General features: G+C 40.5%; 1 protein-coding gene across 1 annotated transcript in view; it reads left to right on the top strand.

Annotated features, from left to right (window-relative positions):
* The window catches only part of VWC2 (von Willebrand factor C domain containing 2), a 180,181-nt gene that overhangs the window by 30,524 nt on the left and 128,203 nt on the right, over positions 1–21,454 (top strand). The window contains exon 2 of the mRNA XM_003407105.3: positions 8,659–8,788. Within this exon, the coding sequence (XP_003407153.1) occupies positions 8,659–8,788 (130 nt within the window). The remainder of the gene's footprint in view (positions 1–8,658; positions 8,789–21,454) is intronic.

Raw genomic sequence — 21,454 nt, 5'->3', positions numbered from 1 at the left:
GAGAGGAGTGTGCTGTCACTTTGTAGGGAGAGAAACTAGGGTCACATAAGTGTTTAAGTTTTTGTATGAGAAACTGACTTGAATTGTAAACTTTCACTTAAAGCACAATGGAAAAATAAAGTCACTGATTTAGAGTTTATATCATTTTAGTATCTGTATTCAGCACCCATCTGTCAGTTGTGGCAGCTTGTGTGTTGCTTTCATGCTGGAAGCTATCTTATCAGTATTTCAAATGCCCACAGGGCCACCCATGACTGACAGGTTTCAGCAAAGTTTCCAGACTAAGGCAGACTAGGAAGAAAGGTCTGGCAATGTACTTTTGAAAATTAACAATAAAAATCCTATGGATCACAACAGAATATTGTCCAGTACAGTGCAGGGTCTGATAATTAAGGTTATGTGTTGACTTGGGTTGGCCATGATTCTCAGTGGTTTGGCAGATATTATGTAATCGTCCTCCATTTTGTGATCTGATGTGTGAGCGGTCAATCAGTTGAAGGAGGAGTTTCCTAAGAGGTGTAGCCTACATCCAATATATATAAATGTTTTGGCAAAGCTTACGCTCTCTTGATCCTACATCCAACTCATCATCCTGTGACCCACAGTTCTTGGGATATGAGCAAGCGGCCTGCCACAAGACCTTCAGATTTGGGGATTTTTTTTTTTGGAGCGTGTAGAGCAGACAGGCACCTCTATTTCAGTCCACCCAGAGGCAGGCTTGGTGATCTACTTTTGAAAAATCAGCCACTGGCATCCCTGTGGAGTGCAGTTCTGCTTTGACACACATGAGGTCGCCATGAGTCTGAATAAACTCCATGGCAACTGCTTGCCTTCTTCTTTTTTTTTTAATAGTGCAGGAAGGTGGGACAGGCCCAGGCAGTTTTGTTCTGTTATACATAAGACCACCACGGTCAGAGCCGACTCGAAAGCAACTAAAAACAATAACACCACAACCAGTGTCGACAGCATTTATTTCATTTGTGGATTAAATGTGTAATCTAAGTCTTGATCCCTCTCAATACAGAGATTTGTATTTACTCCCCCTTTTCTCAGGAGTAGGTTTTTCATCCTTGAATAGACCTTCATGAAGTATTGAGCGGTCCTCCATGAAGCAAAGCCACAGATTTTAGTTTTCATTTCTATTTTATTTTTTTTGTAATGTGCTGTGGAGGTTAATTTTAGTTCTTGTGCCTTTTTGACCATTTCTGTCTTGATTCAGTCCATGTTTATTGAGCCCATGTAGCACGTTGCCTTGGTCCAGTCACCGTGCCTAAAACGTAGCCCTGGTTCTTGAGTTGCACTAAATCTTGTTGGTCCCCCACTCTGCACAGGCTGCAATTTAGAGCTGTCATTGATGGAGACTGTGATTCAGGCCAGTGTGCCTGGAAATCTCCAGGGGGTTCTGGGACTTAAATGATATGTAAAGAAGGAAGGGGTTGGGAGAAGGAGACAAGAAGGCACAGGGCAGTCCAGGTGGCAGTGTTTCTCTTTGTGTTCATGCTAATCTCTTTTTGATACATTGCAAAATCCAACTATTTGAGGGAGAGAAAAATAAAAGGAACATCTCAGCTGCTGGAAGAATAGAGAAATGAGAAGAGTTATTTTATCATGAGTAGTTTTAGCTGAAAAAGTTTTACACTGAAGTTGATCAACTCATACTTCTTCTTCTTTGAGTTTAAATTAATCCCATCAATGAAAACATTGCAATTATTTGGGAAATTGTTCTGGGATTTTCATACCTCCTATTTATCTGTTCGGAAACCCTGGTCTCATAGTGGTTAAGTGCTACGGCTGCTAACCAAAAGGTCGGCAGTTTGAATCCGCCAAGTGCTCCTTGGAAACCCTGCGGGGCAGTTCTACTCTGTTCTATAGGGTCACTATGAATCGGAATCGACTTGATGGCAGTGGGTTTGGGTTTTTGGGTTTATTTATCTGTTCTTGAGTAAGCCTGTGCATTCTGCCTGAAATTGCTCCCTAGCCACCAAAAGCCCAGAGAATTTTGCAGCCATGAGATTTCACGCACTCACTTCAGCAAGTCGCAGTAAAAAGCTCTAGACTGAAAGTATAATGGTGGTCACTATTCCAGTGACAGAATTGTATACACGTGTATCTCTTACATCTCACTCATGCCAGTGACCTTTTCTGGCAGCATAGAACAGGAGGTAGTGTTTAAACTGGATTTGAGAAAAGTAAGAGAAGGCCATTGTCTTAGTTATCTAGTGCTGCTATAAGAAATAGCACAAGTAGGATGGCTTTAACAAAGATTTATTCTCTCACAGTTTAGGAGACTGGAAGTATGAATTCAGGCTGCAAGCTCCAGGGGAAGATTTTCTCTCTCTGTGGGCTCTGGGGAAAGGTCCTTGTCATCAATCCTCCCCTGGTCTAACACAAGGACCCCAAGTCCAAAGAACATGCACTGCTCCTGGCTCTTCTTGCTTGGCGGTAATGAGGTCCCTCTTCTCTCTGCTCAATTCCCTCTTTTATATCTCAAAAGAGATTGACTCAAGACACAACCTAATCCTGTAAATCCAGATAGAGTACTGCCTCTAATCCTGTCTCATTAGTTTCATAGAAGTTAGGATTTACAACTCATAGGACAATCACACCAGATCACAAAATGGTGGACAACCACACCATACTTGGAATCATGGCCTAGCCAAGTTGACACACATTTTGGGGGACATGATTCAATCCATAACAGCCATCATTCTCAGTAAAATAGAGGGTCAGTGAAAAAGTGGAAGACCCTCAACAATAAGGATTGACACAGTGGCAGCAACAACAGGCACAAACATAGCAACATTTATGAAGATGGAGCAGGACTAGGCAGTGTTTCGTTCTGTTGTACGCAGGGTCACTATGAGTTGGAACCAACTCAATGGCACCTAACAACCACAAGAACAAGAGTTTCCCAGGTACTGGGGCATCCAGGTAGTAGTGAAGGAGTGCTGCTGTGCAGACAAATGGGACCATGAGGAGATATCTGAAAAAGACATTCTGAAGACCAAAGTAGGAAGAGATGTGAGTCATAAATGAGGGTGGGTTTCAAATTCAGCCTGATTCTGCAATATTTCCTCTTTCACAGCCTGGTCCTTCTCCTGTCTATTATAATCACAGGTAAGACATTAAACGCAGCAAAACTTAACAGATAGATGCCTAAATGTACCTGAGTTTATGTGTGTAAAATTTATGAGATAAAATATAAAGTTCCTTATATAATACTTATATGTTGTTGTTGTCTTAGCACTCTGTAGATCTTTAATTTATATACAAGTCACCTGATTTAAGCAGTATCATTCTTCATATAGGCTTTATTTTACATTTAATAATTGTTTCAAATGTGTAAATTGTACTGCCCATTTCTACTTGTTTAGAAATAGATTCAATATTTATTTTACAGTTCTTATCTACATGTAATATGGGTATGTTTGTAATTTCTGGGAATTATTAGAGTCTATTTTTTTAATCTAATTATGAATAATTTGTATGTTAATTATTGAGTTAATGTCTTTACTTAGCCACCCGTACCTCTGCTATATATGTTGTAGTCACAATTGTTTCATTGAAAAAAAAAATACCCCCATATAGGTCTGTTCTCCACCATTTTGTTTTAGGTTTGCGGGTAATAAGTCTTAGATCCATGTTAGAGTACACCACCCATCTGTCAGTTTGCTGTGCTGTGATGCTTCGTGTGTTGCTAGTATTTCAAATAACAGCAGGGTCACCCATGGTGGACAGGTTTCAGCAGAGCTTCCAGACTAAGACAGGTTAGAAAGAAAGGTCTGGTGATCTACCTCCAAAAATTAGCCAGTGAAACCCTATGTATCACAATAGAATAGTGTCCAAAATGAAGCTGGAAAATGAGCCCCCTAGGTTGGAAGACACTCAAAATACACAGTGGCCCTAAGGGACTGGAGAATGCCAATGATTGTGAAGATTGCACAGGACTGGGGAACGTTTTGTACTTAAGGTCACCATGAGTTGGAGCCAACTCGACAGCAACTAACAACAACAACAACAACATGTTAGAGTTATTGTTTGTAAGACAGAGTCACTGTGGTAACTCAGAAGAAAAAGTGGATGAGTGGAAAAGAACTACATTCAGCTTAGAGACCATGTCTCTGGGGCCAGGTTCAATATTTGCCCCTTTGTTGATGTCCTTTACCATCTCAACTATCAACCATATTCTCACTTTCATAAAAAATGGCGAAAGTGGTACTCGTCTCTCTGGCCTCAGGACCCGAATGAATGAATAAACACAGAGATTGTCTTTATTCTTACTTCCAGTGCTAAGAAACCATGTTCTTTTTTATCCAAGCACTAAAAAACTAAAAGATTGCTTATACGATCATGGGTTTGACCTACAGTCTTCTCTCCCAGGTGAGAATTATAGCTACACAATTGCTGCATACGCCTGTCAAGTATGAATTCCTGCAAATGGGCCCAGCACATAGTACGTGCTTTAAGAATGGTTCCCTTTCTCAAGTCCCCAAATGTTTTTCCAGGATATGTTCTAAATTATATCTATGCAAAGGTTGGATTTGTAACTGGAAGATTATGAAGAATAGTATTTCTGTCATAAAGTATTCTGTACAAAATGTAGGTTGCTCTTTGCTAACAATAAGCACTGTTGTTTTAAATTTAGGTTACCCCTAACTAAGTTTCTTTTGGGGAAGGGATAAATTTGGAAGAGGATAAAGGTTGTCTCATCTGGTAGGAGGAAAGTACCATGGAAATTTATGATCTTGGTTGGAGATGCAGCAGTGCCCTTCGACATACTTATTGTTCATTTTTGCAATAAGACGAAACTCACAGGGCTGGCAGGAGGCTGTTTGGTCCTAGTGATGCCAGGTTGGCTTCAGTTGGTAGGTGAGGAATCTTCAGGTTGGTGGTTGTTCAGACATGGTGGTTAGGGTTAGTGTAGCAACTTGGACTCTAATCAGGAGAGACCTAGCCCTTCCTCTTGAGCCCTACACAATGGAGCGAGATGATTGTACTACTAACCATTTGGGTGGGGTCCCATCCATATGCAGGGGTGGGTAAAATGACCCAGATCACCAAATTGGCCCTGAAGACTGGAAACCTAAGCTCTGCGTAGAACCTACAGCTTCCAGGTCTGCTCCTTGGAACCCTCTCCATTTCAGACAGTACAAGGCCCTAGCATTCCCGTCTTGGTCTGAGGACATAGCGCTGGTCTGAGCTGGAAGCTGCTCTCATTTCTATATGGACACACCCATCCATCAATGTTGTTCCCTGAGGTCATGGGGAAGAGCCCTGTGCATGACTTCTGGGTGCAGAGGGAGAGTGGGGCCGGGCAATGTGAGCATAGTTGACCTGAGCCTGCTAGTATCTAGGACTCCTCTGGAGGACCTGCAGCTTGCACTTTAACGCTAGCTCATCCCGGTCAATCGGTGAGACTGAACAGGTAGCTGCAGGTTCTTCAGCTAGCTGCTGAGCTCACGTGGGGAAGTGTTTTGTTTTTAATTTGGCAACGTTCACTACACTATGTGGGTGTAGTGCGAGACATAGGTACAAGATAAGGTGATGACTTAAAGGAGGGAAAATGACCAGCTCTGCAGATGTTAGTGCCAAAGATGACTTCCCAGAGAGGAAGCGTTGGAGCTAGATATAAAATAAGTAGGAGTTTACCAAATGGTGTGCTTTTCCAAGTAGTCAGGACAGCATGGATGAGGCCTAGAAAAACAAACGAGTGGTGAGCTCAGGGGATTGCATGACCGAGCTTTGCTTTCTAGGATCCCACATTATTTTTGTCCATTGTGTTGAGGCAGGCCTGGTGGTTAGTTGAGTGAGGTTGGTCAGTGATCCAGGCCAGACATCCAGGGAGTGACCAAGGGACCAGCAGGTAGTCACACCAGCGCCTCTGGGATGTGAGGCCATCGGTTGTTAACCAGACGGTAGGTTCATGGGGTGGGATTGGGACCACTTCTGGCCCTGGAACCGGGTCATCTGGCAGGTGATGAGAGCATGAACATGGTGAAGGCAGAGATCTACTATGTGACCTGGGTCCTGCAAGGGGGCCCAGGAACCTTGTTATCATGTGGGAAGCTCTGGCTTAGAACAACCAGCGGATTGTGGCCAGCATGAGGGTTCTTGCTCAGGTACTACTAGTGGGGAACGTACTGGTATCTAAGGGAACTGGCACAGCTTTGCCACTTGCTGTCACCAGCCTAGCTTTGGCTGGGAACTAGGGCAGGGCTAGGCCTAAGATAAGGGTGACTAGGAACCAGCGTGGGGCACAGATGGAGGCAGAAGTAGGTGGCAGGAGGTGAGGCCCGAGAGGGACATACTCCTGGTGCTCCTGACTCTAAGCATCAACGCAGAATTTTGAGAAGTGAACAGGTCTCCAAAAAGTCAGGTCAGGATTTCCAAATATTTAGTGACAGTAGAACTCACAGGCAGATTCTGGATAAAGTTGAACCTTTAAGAAAATAGCAAAACAGCCTGTGTGCATTTGTTTTGAGCAGAGCTCTGTGGCCCAAAAAACCCACTGCCAGGGAGAGTGAAATTCCAGATCCAGAGAGAGTAAGACATGCGTTGTTTCCAGGTCAGTGATCTCCCCCCCATTTGCCAGGATCCTCTCCCTCAGGCAGAAGGGAGCTGCTGAGGCTGACACAGGGTCAGCTGCCTCAGTGACTGACACCTTCTTAATTGTGCAGTCTCCCCATCTTGCTCTGTGGTCTTGCTGCCTTCCTGGGGCCCTCCCTGGGGCATGGCATAGGACTTAGTTCTCTCCTTCTTCCAAATTCCTAAACTCAAATGGTATTTTCTACTCCTTCAGCCTGGAGTACAGCCTGGGTGGGGGGTGGTGCTACTCTGCGCCCCTTCCTGGAGGACAGACACCAGTATCTGGCCATCTCACTCCTCTTTGCTATATTTCCCTTTAGATGGGATGATCTGTATTTTATCTGCAGTGAAAAGCCTGGCTTGCCATCATGTAATCCACACCATCTGTTCTTTGTGGCTCATGCCCAGAGTCCTTCCGGTTGAAGGCTTTTGAAATGCAATAAACCATGTCTCTTGAAACTCAAGGTCTTCGCTTTTAAAACTCAGAAAGCTTTTCTCACCCTGCTTGCTGGATGTATCCACCCTTGAAGCAAGGATGCTATAGGCTGACTGGGGGTGGGGGGAGGTGGCGGGTGGGCAGGAGGAGAGAAGCAAGGAGAACAGCAACAAACAGAAACACAGGTCATTGATGCTAAAGAACCTGTCCTGCCAAAACTGCTGCTCAAAAACATGGTGATCGATTTTTGTTGCAAAACTGACTCTAACTTGTAAGGCGACCCAGGTCAAGGTTTTGTCCTGGGTTACTCTAGAGTAATGGTTATGTTTCCTTTCTTTTCTTCTTTGCCCAGTGCGTGTGCATGCACGCATACATGACTAAGGCTTGACTCCCAGGCAGGCCAACTTTGCTCCAGTGCCTGAGAATCATATTCATCTAAATCGAAATTGAGCTTTTGCTTGAAGAAATAACCAGGCTGTTCACTGGAGGTTTCAGGAAGCAGCTGTGAGTGTGGTCTGTGTTCTTTACAAAACATGTTTGAATTATGGATGCGGACAGGAAAGTCAGCCCAGCCTCCCTGCCCTGGGGGAAGCAGCAGACTTAGCTTGTCAACATCCCCTTCCCCGATTTCCAGTGTCTTTTAAGTGCATATCCCAATTCAGTGCCTGCTTCTGGTGGCTGGATCTGCAAGTGCTGCCTAGCTCTGGGTTGGCCTAGATGGAAAATCTCCCATTGTGGGGTTTCTAGGAAATACTATCCGCACCAAGCCCTGCCTGAGTTACTGTGGGAGGGTTCAGTTGGCAGTGCGGTCTTGCCAGAGTAGAATGGGTATTATGCCTGGTTTAAATGGCCCCGGTGGTAGATCTGAAACTAATGGGTGGAGAATGCAGAGAAGCAGATTGAAGCCCAGTGTGTAGAAGAACATCATACCACTGGGCAATGGAAGGGAATGGCTCACCATGGGTTCAGGAGTCAATAAGCCCCGTGGGAATAGTAGTTCTGCCTCTTATGAATGGTCAGTTGCCTAACCCCTCTGAATCACATTTTCCTCAGTAAACACGAACAATCATCTTAGTAGCTGTTTTTTAGAGTTGCTGTGAGAGTTAAATGAGATAATGGAAGTACAACTCCTGGCATTGTGTCTGGCCCTGAGAATAGTCTGCATTTCCTCTCCCTTCACCCTTTTCCTTCCTTTCCTGTTTTATCTTTTTTTTTTTTTTTTTTAACCAGAAGCATAGGCACTGATCCTTGCTGGATTGGCAAGGCTGTGGAAGAGGGATTCATTTATATGATGAGTGGCTGGGCAAGAATTTAGTGATGTATTTACTTTAAAAAAACAGGAACCTTTCTTCACAAGAAAGTTTAAAGCCCCACATGTAGACCACTAAAGAACAGAGCTGCTCTGGGTAGTGTTCAGTGGGAGGGTAGAAGCCCTACATGTGTGTTTACACCTGAAGAAAATCTACTCAATACTCAGGGCTCCTATGTCCACACTTGAAAAACCACTGCACTGGGTAATTTTTTAACATCCCTAAAACACTTGAGTGTCTTCTTGGGAAGTCTGGGGGAGAGAAACATGCTTGTGTCCAGTAAGGACGGCTGGAGGAATGACCTGGTTGGATGGGCTTGTGTTTCAGGTGTCTCCCTGCGAACGGTGCCGCTGTGAAGCCAGCGGGGAAGTGCTGTGCACAGTGTCCGCGTGTCCTCAGACGGAGTGCGTGGACCCCGTGTACGAGCCCGACCAGTGCTGCCCGATCTGCAAAAACGGTACGTGAGACGCTGTCTGATGCCACTGTGCTGCTCACCCAGTATGCCCATGAGTTCTCCACTCTGCTTCCCAGTAGATGAAATACTTGTGGATATGTGAGTTTCAATAAGTGTACACACAGGCTCGCATACATATATATGTAATCTTGAGGCCACAGGAAGTTGTTCCACAGTGAGGCATTCTCTCTGTTATTAGTTACGGAAGTTAAGAAGTTCTTTAGGGGAGAAATTCAATTTCCACTGTCCAGAAGAGTCACTTATTTTAATTTAACTGTGTACTTGCAAAGCACTTTCTCTCTTTCCAAGACAAATCAAACATGCTGGTTGGGCTCATTTACTTTTCATTACTAACTAAATTAAACTTGGAGCATAATTGAATATTTTTCATAAGCAAATTAGGCAGGAAGAGAGCCTCCTTTTATTCTCAGTGAGAGTGGTGGATCAAAAGCCCTGTCTGCATTATTAAAAGGAGATGGCAGGATGTCCTTGATCATAATTTATCTAGGGAGAGTGTTTCCTCATCCTGAATGAAGAGAATTACTTCATACTTAAGGACTGGGGGCCATTCTGGGCACACACTTTAAGGTATTCTCCCTGGGCTTGAGAATTATTACTTGAGAGGACAGTTTGAAAAAGAATTTGAGTGCAGTTTGGAAGAGAGTGGACTCGGGAGACGCCACCACAATTGTCAGGTATTGGAAATTCTTGCCTGGAAAGAGGGATTGGGCTTTGTCTCTCTTGTCCCAAGGGCTGGAGCTAGGACTTATCAGTGGTCTGAAACAATTCTAGTGACCGTGGCCTGAGCATCTCCAGGAGGGATTTCCCTGTTGGTGAAGCATTTAACGTACCGTGCTATAAACCACAAGTTTGGTGGCTTGAGTCCACCCAGAAGTGCCTTGAGTCCACCCAGAAGTGCCTCAGAAGAAAGGGGTGGTAATCTACTTCCAAAAGATCACAGCCATTGAAAACCCTATGGAGTGCAGCTCTATGCTGACCCACAAGGGTTTGCCATGGATAGGAACTGACTCAGTGTCAACTGGTTTTGGTTTTTGAGCATTTCAGTGAAGGAATGGGCTAACTTGTGAAGTTTTCAGCTCTTCAGTTGTAGGGTTGTTAGACCAAAGCTTGATAACCATGTGATGTGGGCTTTGTAAGGGGGAGACATTGGGTGGATGGTCAGACAAGGATGCTGTTAACGTCCCTGGCAACTCTGAGATTCTGTAGTCATGTCAGTGAAAATTGTGTGGGCTCTGAGCTTTTGACCAGGTATCCACAGATAGTCAGATTCACCACAACAAGTCATCAAACTTTTGAGGTAAATGAATTGAAAAAGAAATAAATGTTATATTGAAGAAGAATAATACTGAAAGTACAAGATCACTGTATTAGAGTGTGAATTATGGGTATAATAATTATGGAGATGAGGTATGTGCAGTCGTCTGAATGTACGTGGATGTGTCAAAATACTGCTAATATAGAGTACATTTCTTATGGGGTTTGCTGTTCCTTTGTGTGTGTTGATTATGAGAAATGGAAACCATGAGGTATGAGTCCATTAGACTGAGAGGTAGGACAATTTTGAGCATGAACTACGTGCTTTAAAAAAAACATAAAATCTCAATACAACTGTAAGACAATCAGTGCAGTTTATCTTCTGTCTTGTTGGTTGGAATAATAGGGGAAACAACTTCAGGGTTGGAGAAGCAGCAGCAGGTAGAGAGGCTGGAAGGGTCACAATGGGGCATAGAGTTAAGTAACCCTGGTGAGGAGTCCTGGGTGGTATAAATGGTTAAGTGCTCAACTGCTGACTGAAAGGTTGGAGGCTTGAGTTTGCCCAGGGGCAATCTACTTCTGAAAAACTAGTGATTGAAAAATCGTATGGAGCACAGTTCTATTCTGAAACACATGGATTGCCATGAGTCACAGGTGACTATGGCAGTTGGTTTCAACTGGATGGTGAGGAGCCTGAGTTGGTGCCTTTGGGTCTATTAAGAAAACATCATGGTGGATGTTAGGGCTACACCCTGAATGTGGGGGATGGGATTGGAGAAATAACCTCTCATTTAGTCAAATGATACTTAGCAAGTGGCTTAAATGTGGATTGCTTGTATATTCAGTGTCTTAAGCATCCAGAATACTTAACACTGTCTTGTTAATTGTGCTAAGAAACAAAGTTTTGGCATTAATTAGCTGGGGAATCCTAGCTTGGGTGCTTACAAAAGATAAGGAGACATGGTTTTAATTTCCCAGACTTTTTTCTTTGCCCTTTCCTTTAGAAAAAAATCAACTCTACAGAAAAGCTGAAGGAAATGTACAATGAACACTTGTATATCCTTCACTGTGTTTAATTGTTGTTGATGTTTGCTTTATCTCTATCTTTCTTTGCTCCCCTCCCTTCCCATCTCTCTACCTAAACCAACACCATCATATATTTACTTATTTTTTCTCTTCCATAATACACATGGGATAGCTTCTACTTATACTACCACCAACATGAAACCTACTAGGTAAAGTTCAAGATTTTTTTGCCTTTTTTTTTTTTTCTGTTAGAATATATACCACTTACGGTGTAGAAACAGAGAACTATGTTTAAAAATTGTTTGAATTAATTATTTAAACCTGTGTGGATATGTTAAAACATTGTACAGATTTAGTTATTTGCTTTTGTTTGTATTTTTTTGTCATTTAATGTATAATTTTATTTTTTGAATAAGTAAATATTATTTGAATTAATTCTTTAAACCTGTGCGGATATGTTAACATTTTATAAAAATTTAGTCATTTGCTTTTGTTCATATTTGTTTTGTTTTTGGTCATTTAATGTATAACTTTATTTTTTGAATAAGTAAAAAATATTCAAAAGTAAAATCTATACAAATAAGGTATACTCAGAGATTCACAATGTTTTAATATTGCATTGATGGTTTGGAGAGAGAGGAGAAGGTTATTGCCTTGATGGTAAACTTCTAAATGTTCTTCTGTTGCCTCTACACTTTGGATGGTAGCAGGGGCTGACGGATTTTTGTGGTGGCTCATTAGAATAGATTCTTAGAAGGAGGATGAACATGTTTCTTTTAAAGACTATATTTCCATTACAGCAGGATCAGTTTTAAAAAGTTTGGTCTAATTATATCAATAACATCATACTTCTAGAAATACACCTAAAAATAAGTGTAAATTTGTCTAATCATACAAGTACTGCTCAGTTTTGTTATAACATATTCATCAGATAGAACTTGGTTTTCAACTGTGTCTAGTTATAGGGTATTCTGACCTTGACAGGGCAAATGCTGTTTGGAATTCTTAGTCAAAGAGATTTGCTTGGAAAAAAAAAAAAAAAAAAACATTTTGTATCAGAAATGAATGCTCTGTAATAATTCACAGAGTTTAATGAATAATTTACAGTAGTCTAACTTTGCCTCCCTTCACAAGAAAACAATGTCTTGGTAAGAAAAAATTATATGTCTGATATATTACAGACTAGAGGACATCAAAAATGGATGCTTTATATGAAATTAAATGCTTGGATAGACTTAGTTTGAGTGAAATAGGGAGGTTCTAACTCTTGATCTCTGCGGGCTGCCTTTTGCTCCTTACACTCTAATGCATTGACATATAGAATTAAATAGCTCTTTCTCCCAGCAGAGGGAAAATTACAGTTCACTTGCTAGCTGCCAAAGTCACTTGCATCAAAGAAGCAAAATTTTTAAATCAAGAATGCCTTGAATATAAATAAATGATCACAAATCAAATACAGCTTAATATATTCACTTTGTTGACTTGTATAGATCAATCTCTCAAGGTTTCTCTTTTGATAAAGTGGATGTATGTGTGGCAATGTCTCTTTTTTTTTTCAGTGATATAAATAGTGAGTGCTATATTGGCTTTCAAGAATTCAGGTTTTCTCTGGTGATGTATGTACGTCAAAGGTTTCAGGACATATTCCCTTCAACTCCCTAGATACGCTTGTGAACGTTAAGTGAGGCACGAGGCTTCCATGCTTAAACATATATTGGCTTTCAAGAATTCAGGTTTTCTCTGGTGATGTATGTACGTCAAAGGTTTCAGGACATATTCCCTTCAACTCCCTAGATACGCTTGTGAACGTTAAGTGAGGCACGAGGCTTCCAGGCTTAAACATTAGGGATCAGAAGACCTTCCTTCTGCATGTGTGTGCATTCTTACTTTATGAAAGAGAGCTAAGAAAATTAGGGCATCAGTGTTGAAATATGAGGGCCTTGTAGGGACTAGTGTCTTAGGCTGAGTTCTCTAGAGAAGCAAAACCAATGATGAGTGTGTGTATATATATACAGAGAGAGAGAAAGACAGAGAGAGAGAGAGTGAGAGATTTAGCTCAAGGAAATGGCTCACATGGTTGTAGAGGCTGGCAAGTCCCAAGTCTGTGGCTTAGGCATCAGACTGGAGGCTTCTAACTCATGTAGCTGCAGGGGCTGATGAACCCAAGCTTGGCAGGTCAGACAGTAGGCCTTTGGTTCACAGGCTGCAGAGTTCAGCACATCCAAAATTTGGCAGGTAAGCTGCTAGCTCAGTTTCCAGGAACCAGAGGTCAGATGATGATGAGCCAGATGCAGGATCCAGAGCAAGCAGAAGCCAACAAGCTTTTCCAGAAAGTCCATATATATGGGATGCAGGCCACATCCCCAAAGAAACTCCCTTTCAAGTGTTTGGCTGCTCATAGCAGATCTCATCATGGAGATGATTACATTATATAAGATCTCATCATGGAGGTGATTACATTATATAAGATCTCATCATGGAGGTGATTACATTATATAAGATCTCATCATGGAGGTGATTATATCATTACATAACTGCCAAACTACTACATAACTGCCAAACTACAACATAACTGCCAAACCACTGAAAATCATGGCCTAGCCAAGTAGTCACACAGCCTTAACCATCACAATTAGCTATGCTTAAAAGTGGGATATGGTACCCTGAGGGGGTATGTATACCAATAGCACAAAAACATTAGATATGAAGATTGTTTAGCTCGCCGAAGTACCCAGTGCTCTTTGACAACATGTATTTACAGCTTTATTTTCATGAGAAAATAAATCTGGTTATTTTTAAAGGAAAGGCAACACTAATTATAAATTCTTTGAAGGTAAACACTGAAACTTCAAATTATTAGGAGTAGTTTCATGGAAAATATGTCCAAAGCACTGACTAAGAAGTCGGCAGGGTTTTGTTTGGTTTCATTTTCTGTGTTTTTCAAAACGTAGAAGGATAAGATCATAGTCAAACCTCATTTAGACAGACCTGAAGATTTGTGTGTGAGTGTGTGTGTGAAAGTGTATGTGGGTAAGAGTGGGTATGTGTGTCTGTTCATATGTTTCATTCATATAGAGCTCCTTCCCACCACAAAGAGAAGCCTAGTGCCATTGAATTTACTATTGAATTTTTCCAACAAATATGCAGTATCTCCACACTTGAAAATTATAAAGCTTTATTGAAGACCTAAGTAAATATAGGGATATACCATGTTCATGAGTCTCTGGGTGGCACAAAAGGTTAAGCGCTTGACCCGTAGCCAAAAGTTTGGTGGTTCAAACTCAGACAGAGGCACCTCAGAAGATATGACTCAATGGCAACTAACAACAACAACCAAGTTCATGATAGGAATACTCAGTATTGAAAAGGTGTTAGTCTTCCCCAGATCAATCTATTGATCCAACATAATCTCAGTAAAAAAGCCAATTTTGAGGAAATTACCAAACTGATTCTAAAATCTACACAGGAACACAAAAGTTAAAGAATAACCAGTGAAACATTGGAGAAGATGAACAAAGCTGGAAAACATACAGTTTTGAGGTACTGTAAGTCTTGATATCAAGACTTATTTAAAGTTAGAGTAATTAACATACAATGGTATTGTCCCAAAGACAGACAAACTCACAAATAGAACAGAATAGAGTCAGAAAAGGCCCACGTATATATGATCACCAAGTATATGACTAATTTGATACTTCAGTAAATGGAGAAAAGGGTGGTCTTTCCAATAAATAATTGGATAGCCATATGGAGAAAATAGCTATCTTGACTCTTACCTCACACTCTACAAAAAATTAATTCCAAATACATTATAGATCTAAATACAAAAGTTAAAATAGTAACACTTTTAGGGGGAAGCATAGAACATCTTTTTGACTTTGAATAGGCAAAGATTGATTTAAAAGGATACAAAAACCACTTACTATAAAGGAAAAAATGATAACAGTGGATGGTATGAAGAGCCTTTATATGACGAGCCTCTGTTCATCAAACATTATTAAGCTTGGAGAAACACTATCAATAGTGAGAAATAGACTAGTGATAGTGGAGAAAATATTTGTAATACAGGTATGTGACAAATGACTAAACAATTCCAACAAATCAATATGGAGAATACAACTAATAGAAAAATGAGCAAACAATTTTGAATTTTAGTTTAAAAAGGGGATATTCAAATGACCAAAAGATACATGAAACTCGTTTAGGTTCAGAGAGTAAGATTGGCCTTGCCTTCTGTGGATTCCAATGTCACTTCAATTTGCAGAGTATTTGCTGTGCTATTTGGATGTGGCCCTCACATTTCTCATTGATAGGCTATAATTTATAGAGTACTTCAGTTCTCAAAGTTTCTTTGAATGTGTTCTGCATATGCATGTAGTTTGAACCTGGGACTTAAGTTGGTTCATGTGTAAAACTGATGTCTTTTCTTACCAGGATTTTCTACTTGTTCTCTCAGAGTTTTACCTGTGCAACGGAACCTACTTTGGGACAAAGAGATAAAAATATAGTGAGGATTTCCGACACTTTGTATACATCAGTGCTCTAATTACAGACCAGTTTTCCCTGCCAGTGTCAGGTACCAGGGCTGCCATGACTAATGCTGTAATATTTCAGTTCCACAATAGGATCTGACTTCAGTGCAGAGCCATGGAAGAAGAAGGGAAAAAGAAAAAGAGGACTTCATGTTTTATATTTTAGTGAAATTAGTATAGTATTAATCTGAAGTAGATTGTGATAAATTAAGATGCATATTGCCATTCCTAGAGCAATCACCATAATTATTCAATCTGTATGTTGAGCAAATAATCCGAGAAGCTGGCTTGTATGAAGAAGAAGCAGCATCAGGATTGGAGGAAGACTTATTAAAAACCTGCGATATGCAGATGACACAACCTTGTTTGCTGAAAGTGAGGAGGATTGAAGTACTTACTGGTGAAGATCAAAGACTACAGCCTTCAATATGGATTACTCAACATAAAGATAACAAATATCCTTACAACTGGACCAATAAGGATCATCATGATATATGGAGAAAATATTGAAGTTGTCAAAGATTTCATTTTACTTGGACCCACAATCAACACGCATGGAAGGAGCAGTCAGGAAATCAAACAGCATGTTTTACTGAGCAAATCTGCTGCGAAACACCTTTTTAAAGTGTTAAAAAGCAAAGATGTCACTTTGAGGGCTAAAGTGCGCCTGACCCAATCCATGGTATTTTCAGTCGCCTCATATCTTTTCATATGCATGGGAAAGCTGGACAAGGAACAAGGAAGAAGTAAGAGTTGATGCCTTTGAATTATGGTGTTGGTGAAGAATATTGAATACACCATGGACTGCCAGAAGAACACACAAATCTGTCTTGGAAGAAGTACAACCAGAATGCTCCTTAGAAGCAGGGATGGCAAGACTTGGTCTCATGTACTTTGGGTATGTTATCAGGAAGGACCAGCCCTGGAGAAAGACATCATGCTTGGTAAAGTAGTGGGTCAGTGAAAAAGAGGAAGACCTTCGATGAGATGGATTGACACAGTGGTTGCAACAATGGGCTGTAACAAGCAACGACTTTGAGGATGGCACAAGACCAGGCAGTGTTCTGTTGTGTTGTACATAGGGCGGCTATGAGTTGGAGATGACTAGATGGTGCCTAACAACAACAACAACAGAGCAATCATTAGGAAAATCAACAGAGGAATTAAAAATGTCACATTAAAAAATATTTAACTTAAAAAAAGCAGTCAAAAAGAAAAACAGGGACAAAAAGACAGGAAACATATAGAAAACTAATAGAATGTATATGCACGTAACAGCTGAGCCCCAAAATACATGAAGTACAATTGACAGAATTCAAAGGAAAACCAGAAGAGTAAATAATTAGAAACTTTAATAACCAATTCAGTAATTCATAGGAAAATTAGACATAAAATTAGCAAGGATATAGATTGCTTGAATGAGACTTAAGAACCACTTGACATAACTGACATGTATGAACACTCCACTCGATGACTGAAGAATACACGTTCTTATCAAGTGAAGACAGACATTCTCCAAGGTAGCCCATATGGGAGAACATAGAACAAGTCTCAGTAAATTTAAAGGACTTAATCATACAAAGTGTGTTCCTCAAACACAAATTAATTCAACAAAACTAAGTTAGAAATCAACAACAGAAAGGAATCTCGGAAATGTGTAAATATTTGGAAATTAAATAGTGAATTTCTAAATAACCTATGGGCCATGAGGAAATCACAAGAAAATTAGGAAATATTTTGAGGTGATAAAAACAAAAACACAAACATTTCAAAATTTGGGGGATGGTGCTAAGATAGTGCTTACCCTTTGTCATTGAGTCGATTCAGACTCATATCAACCCTACACGGCACAGTAGAACTGCCCCATAGGGTTTCCAAGGAGCAGCTGATGGATTTGAATTGCCACGCTTTTGGTTAGCGGCCGAGCTCCTAACCACTGCACCACTAGGGCTCCAAGGCAGTGGTTAGAGGAATATATATAGTTTTAAACATCTATATCAAAAAGGAAGAAAGCTCTAAAATCAATAATGTAAGCCTACATCTTGCTGCTGGTGTTTTTAGGGACTGTGAAGTCAATCCCAACTCATAGTGACCCAATATGACAGAGTAGAACTGCCCCATAGAGTTTCTTAGGTTGAAATCTTTATGGAAACACATCACCAGGTCTTTCTCCTGTGGAGCTGCTGAGTGAGTTCAAACCACCAGCCATGTGGTTAGTAGCTGAGCGCTTAACCATTGTACTACCAGGGCTCCTTGCTTTCACTTTAAAGAATGAATAAAAACTATGAAACACACCACAAACATGCAGAAGAAAGAAAATGATAATTTTTTTTCAAAAACCAATGAAATAGAAAATTGAAAAAGTTTAGAATAGTTAATTCTTTGAAAATTGTGTCTTTAAAAAGATCAATAAAATTGACAAAGTTTTGCTAAACTGACCAAGAGAAAAAATCAGAGAAGATTCAAATTAGGAATGGGACATTGTTACTGGCATACAGAAATGAATAGTATTATAAGGAAATACTATGAACAACCTTATGCTAACAAATTAGATAAGTTGGAATAAATATATACTTAGAAAAACAAAAATTACTAAAACTGACTCAGTTCAGTTTTCAATTGCCCTAAAACAAATAAAAAAGAAAATTAGTAATCAAAATCTTCCCACAAATAAAAGCCCAGGTATACATGACTTTACTGGTTAATTCTAACAAATATTTAAAGAAAAAATAATACCAAGCCTTTACAAATTCCTTCAGAAAATACAGAAGAAAGGAACATGTCTGTTTATTTTGTGAGTTCATTGTCACCCTGAAATTAAAACCAGACAAGGGCATCACACAAAAAAAGAAAACTACAGGCCAGTATTTCCCATGAATGTAGATAGAAAAACCCTTAACAAAGTATGCACAATCTGAATCTTGTGTAAAAGGATGATACATTATAATTGAATGGGAATTACACCAGGAATGCAAGGTTGGCTTAATATATGAAAATCGATTAATATAATATAATGTATTAATAAGTTAAAGGACAAAAACAAAATGATCTTCTCAATAGATGCAAAATCCAATGCCATTTATGATTAAAGCACTCAACAAAATGAGAATAAAAGGGAACTTTCTCAGCCTCATGAAGAGCATTTATGAATAACCCACATCTGATGTCATACTTAATGGTGAGTGACTGCATGCTTCTCCAACACTCTTAAGATTGAGGAGAAGAAAAAGATACCTACTTTTGCCACTTCTATCCTTCACTGTAGTGGAGGTTCTGCCTAGTGCAATAAGGAAAATAAGAAGAAAGATGATAAAGGGAATTAAAAAGGAACACTACCTTTATTAGGATATGTCATGATCTTTTATGTGGAAAATTCTAAGGATTACAAACACACACACACACAATTAGAATAAAGGAAAAAAATACAATACAAATAAATATAAAAATCAATTTTATTTCTCTATACTTGCAACAAACTATCAAAATGAAATTAAGAAAATTATTCCATTTGTAGTAGCATCAAAAAGAATACTTGGGAACAAATTTAACAACTACAAGTGTTAAGATTTGTACACTTGAAAACTATAGCACGTTGCTGAGAGAAATTAAAGAAGATACAAGTAAATGGGCAATAAATGTCACATTCATGCAGTAGAAGATTTAATATTGTCAAGACGATGGTTCTCCTGAAACTGATCTATAAATTCAATGCAATTCCCATAAAAACCCTACTTATTTTTTTTGTAAATTCCCATAAAAACCCTACTCATTTTTTTTTTGTAGAAATTAATGAACTGGTTCTAAAATTAATATGGAAATGAAAAGGTAGGATAGCCAAAATAATTCTGGAAAAGAAGAACGAAGTTGGAGAATTTGCACTATCCAATTTCATAGGATGTTGTAAAGCTATAATAATTAAGACAGCGTGGTATTGATGCAAGGATAGACATATATATTAATGAAATGTAATTGAGAGTCCAGAAATAAATCCTTGCATTTATGGGATCTATTGATTTTCAACAAAGGTACCAAGACACTTCAATGCAGAAAGAATATTCTTTTCACCAAGTGGTGCTGGGATAATTAGATTTCAACAACAACAACAAAAAAATTTTTACCTCACACTCGACGGCAGTGGGTTTTTATGCAAAAATTAACAACAAAAAAAAGTACCATAGACCAAAATGCTAGAGCTTAAACTATGTAACTTTTAGATAAAAAAGATAGGCAGACATCTTCCTGACCTTACATTGGACAAAGAATTCTTAAATTCAGCACTAAAATTATTGTCTATAAAAGAAAGAAAAAAAGAGATAAATTGGACGTCATCAAAATGAAAAATGTCTGCATTTAAAAAGACACCATTAGGACTGGGGGCCAAGATGGCTGACTAGGTAGACATTACCTCGGATCCCTCTTGCAACAAAGACTTGGAAAAACAAGTGAATCGATCACATACTCGACAATCTACAAACCCTGAACAACAAACACAGATTTAAAGAGTTGACCTGAGTGACAGAGACAGAGAACGAACAACTACGGGGAACCAGCGACTGTTTTCGGAGCCTGGAGCCAGCATCCCAATCAGGTAACCTTGGCGCCGGGATTAGGACTGGGCACAGGGGAGCTGAACACAACATCTGTGACGGCGCAAACACGGGGCACAGCCCTACCCCCCTGAACTGACCCCGGGAGGGGGCCCAGCCGGTCTGCATGGGCGGCGCGGTGACGGGGCTGCTGAGAGGAGAAGTCGCCGGGAGGCAGTGACTGGTTTTGGAGCCGGGAGTGCAGCATCCCAGCCGGGGAACCTTGACACTGGGCTGTGGACTGGCAGCGGAGGAACTGACCACCGCTTCTGCGGGCCAGACCCTCGGGGGCAATCTCTACCTAGCCAGCACACATAGGCGACACGCCCCTCGGGAATCTCAGATAAAATAGTCATCCCAAACAAGATAAGCAACTTTAGCTATATCCTGGGGTGCTACTCTCACCAGTTTTCCTGAACCCTCCCCTCCCCTTCCCAGGCGGCTTCATTAACATTGGAATTTCCTGAGCCAGAGGGAGAACGGCTCCAGCTCCGAGGCTTTTCTTTTCCCTGTTTTTTTTTTTTTTTTTGGTCTTTTCCTAACCCATTCTTCTGGCCTGAGAGAAGCAACCACAAAAAACCCAGGGACCAAAAATCCTTCCCTAATTGGACTAAAAACACAGAACCATATCTTGGGCTTTCATCTCTACAGGGAACAAAGTGGCTATTACAATGCAAAGGCATTTCTGATAGGGATCTGACTGCATTTTTTTTTAGCGGATTTACTGGAAAAACAAGTTTCCAAGGTCTGATATCTTTGCATATTCAACAGAGCCCTAACTGACCCACAGCAGGGAACTGAGGGCTGAAGCTCCCCCCAGACCACCTAGCCTTTTGCCTTAGGGGTCTAAGGAGGGTGACACCTACCAATCTGTAGAGGTACTTGCATTGGGGGCCTAAGGTACAGCTGCGGAGCCCTTCCACCAAGGTGCTTTAGGAATAGAGACACACCTACCTCACTGACACTTGGGAGAAGCCTGTCAGCATCCTGCCCCCCCTGGAGTGTGAACCCTAGCTGCTAATAGAATCTGGTGCACACAACTATCACCACTACTTCTCAAGGTGGATAGGTGTTAGGGTGCAGCACACACCTGATGACCCAAAATCAGATTCTACACAAGAATAGTGAATAGACTCAGGCATATATATCTGGCAACAGCCCTAAACAGCTGATAATAGGTCATAAGTAAGTCAAAGGCTACAACAATCAAGACAGCACAATCTAGTAGCCCATCCACGTATACTGAAAGA

Source organism: Loxodonta africana, chromosome 8, assembly GCF_030014295.1.
Source record: "Loxodonta africana isolate mLoxAfr1 chromosome 8, mLoxAfr1.hap2, whole genome shotgun sequence".
In the NCBI taxonomy this organism is placed as follows: Eukaryota; Metazoa; Chordata; class Mammalia; order Proboscidea; family Elephantidae; genus Loxodonta; species Loxodonta africana.
This window is presented reverse-complemented; position numbering and strand designations above follow the sequence as displayed.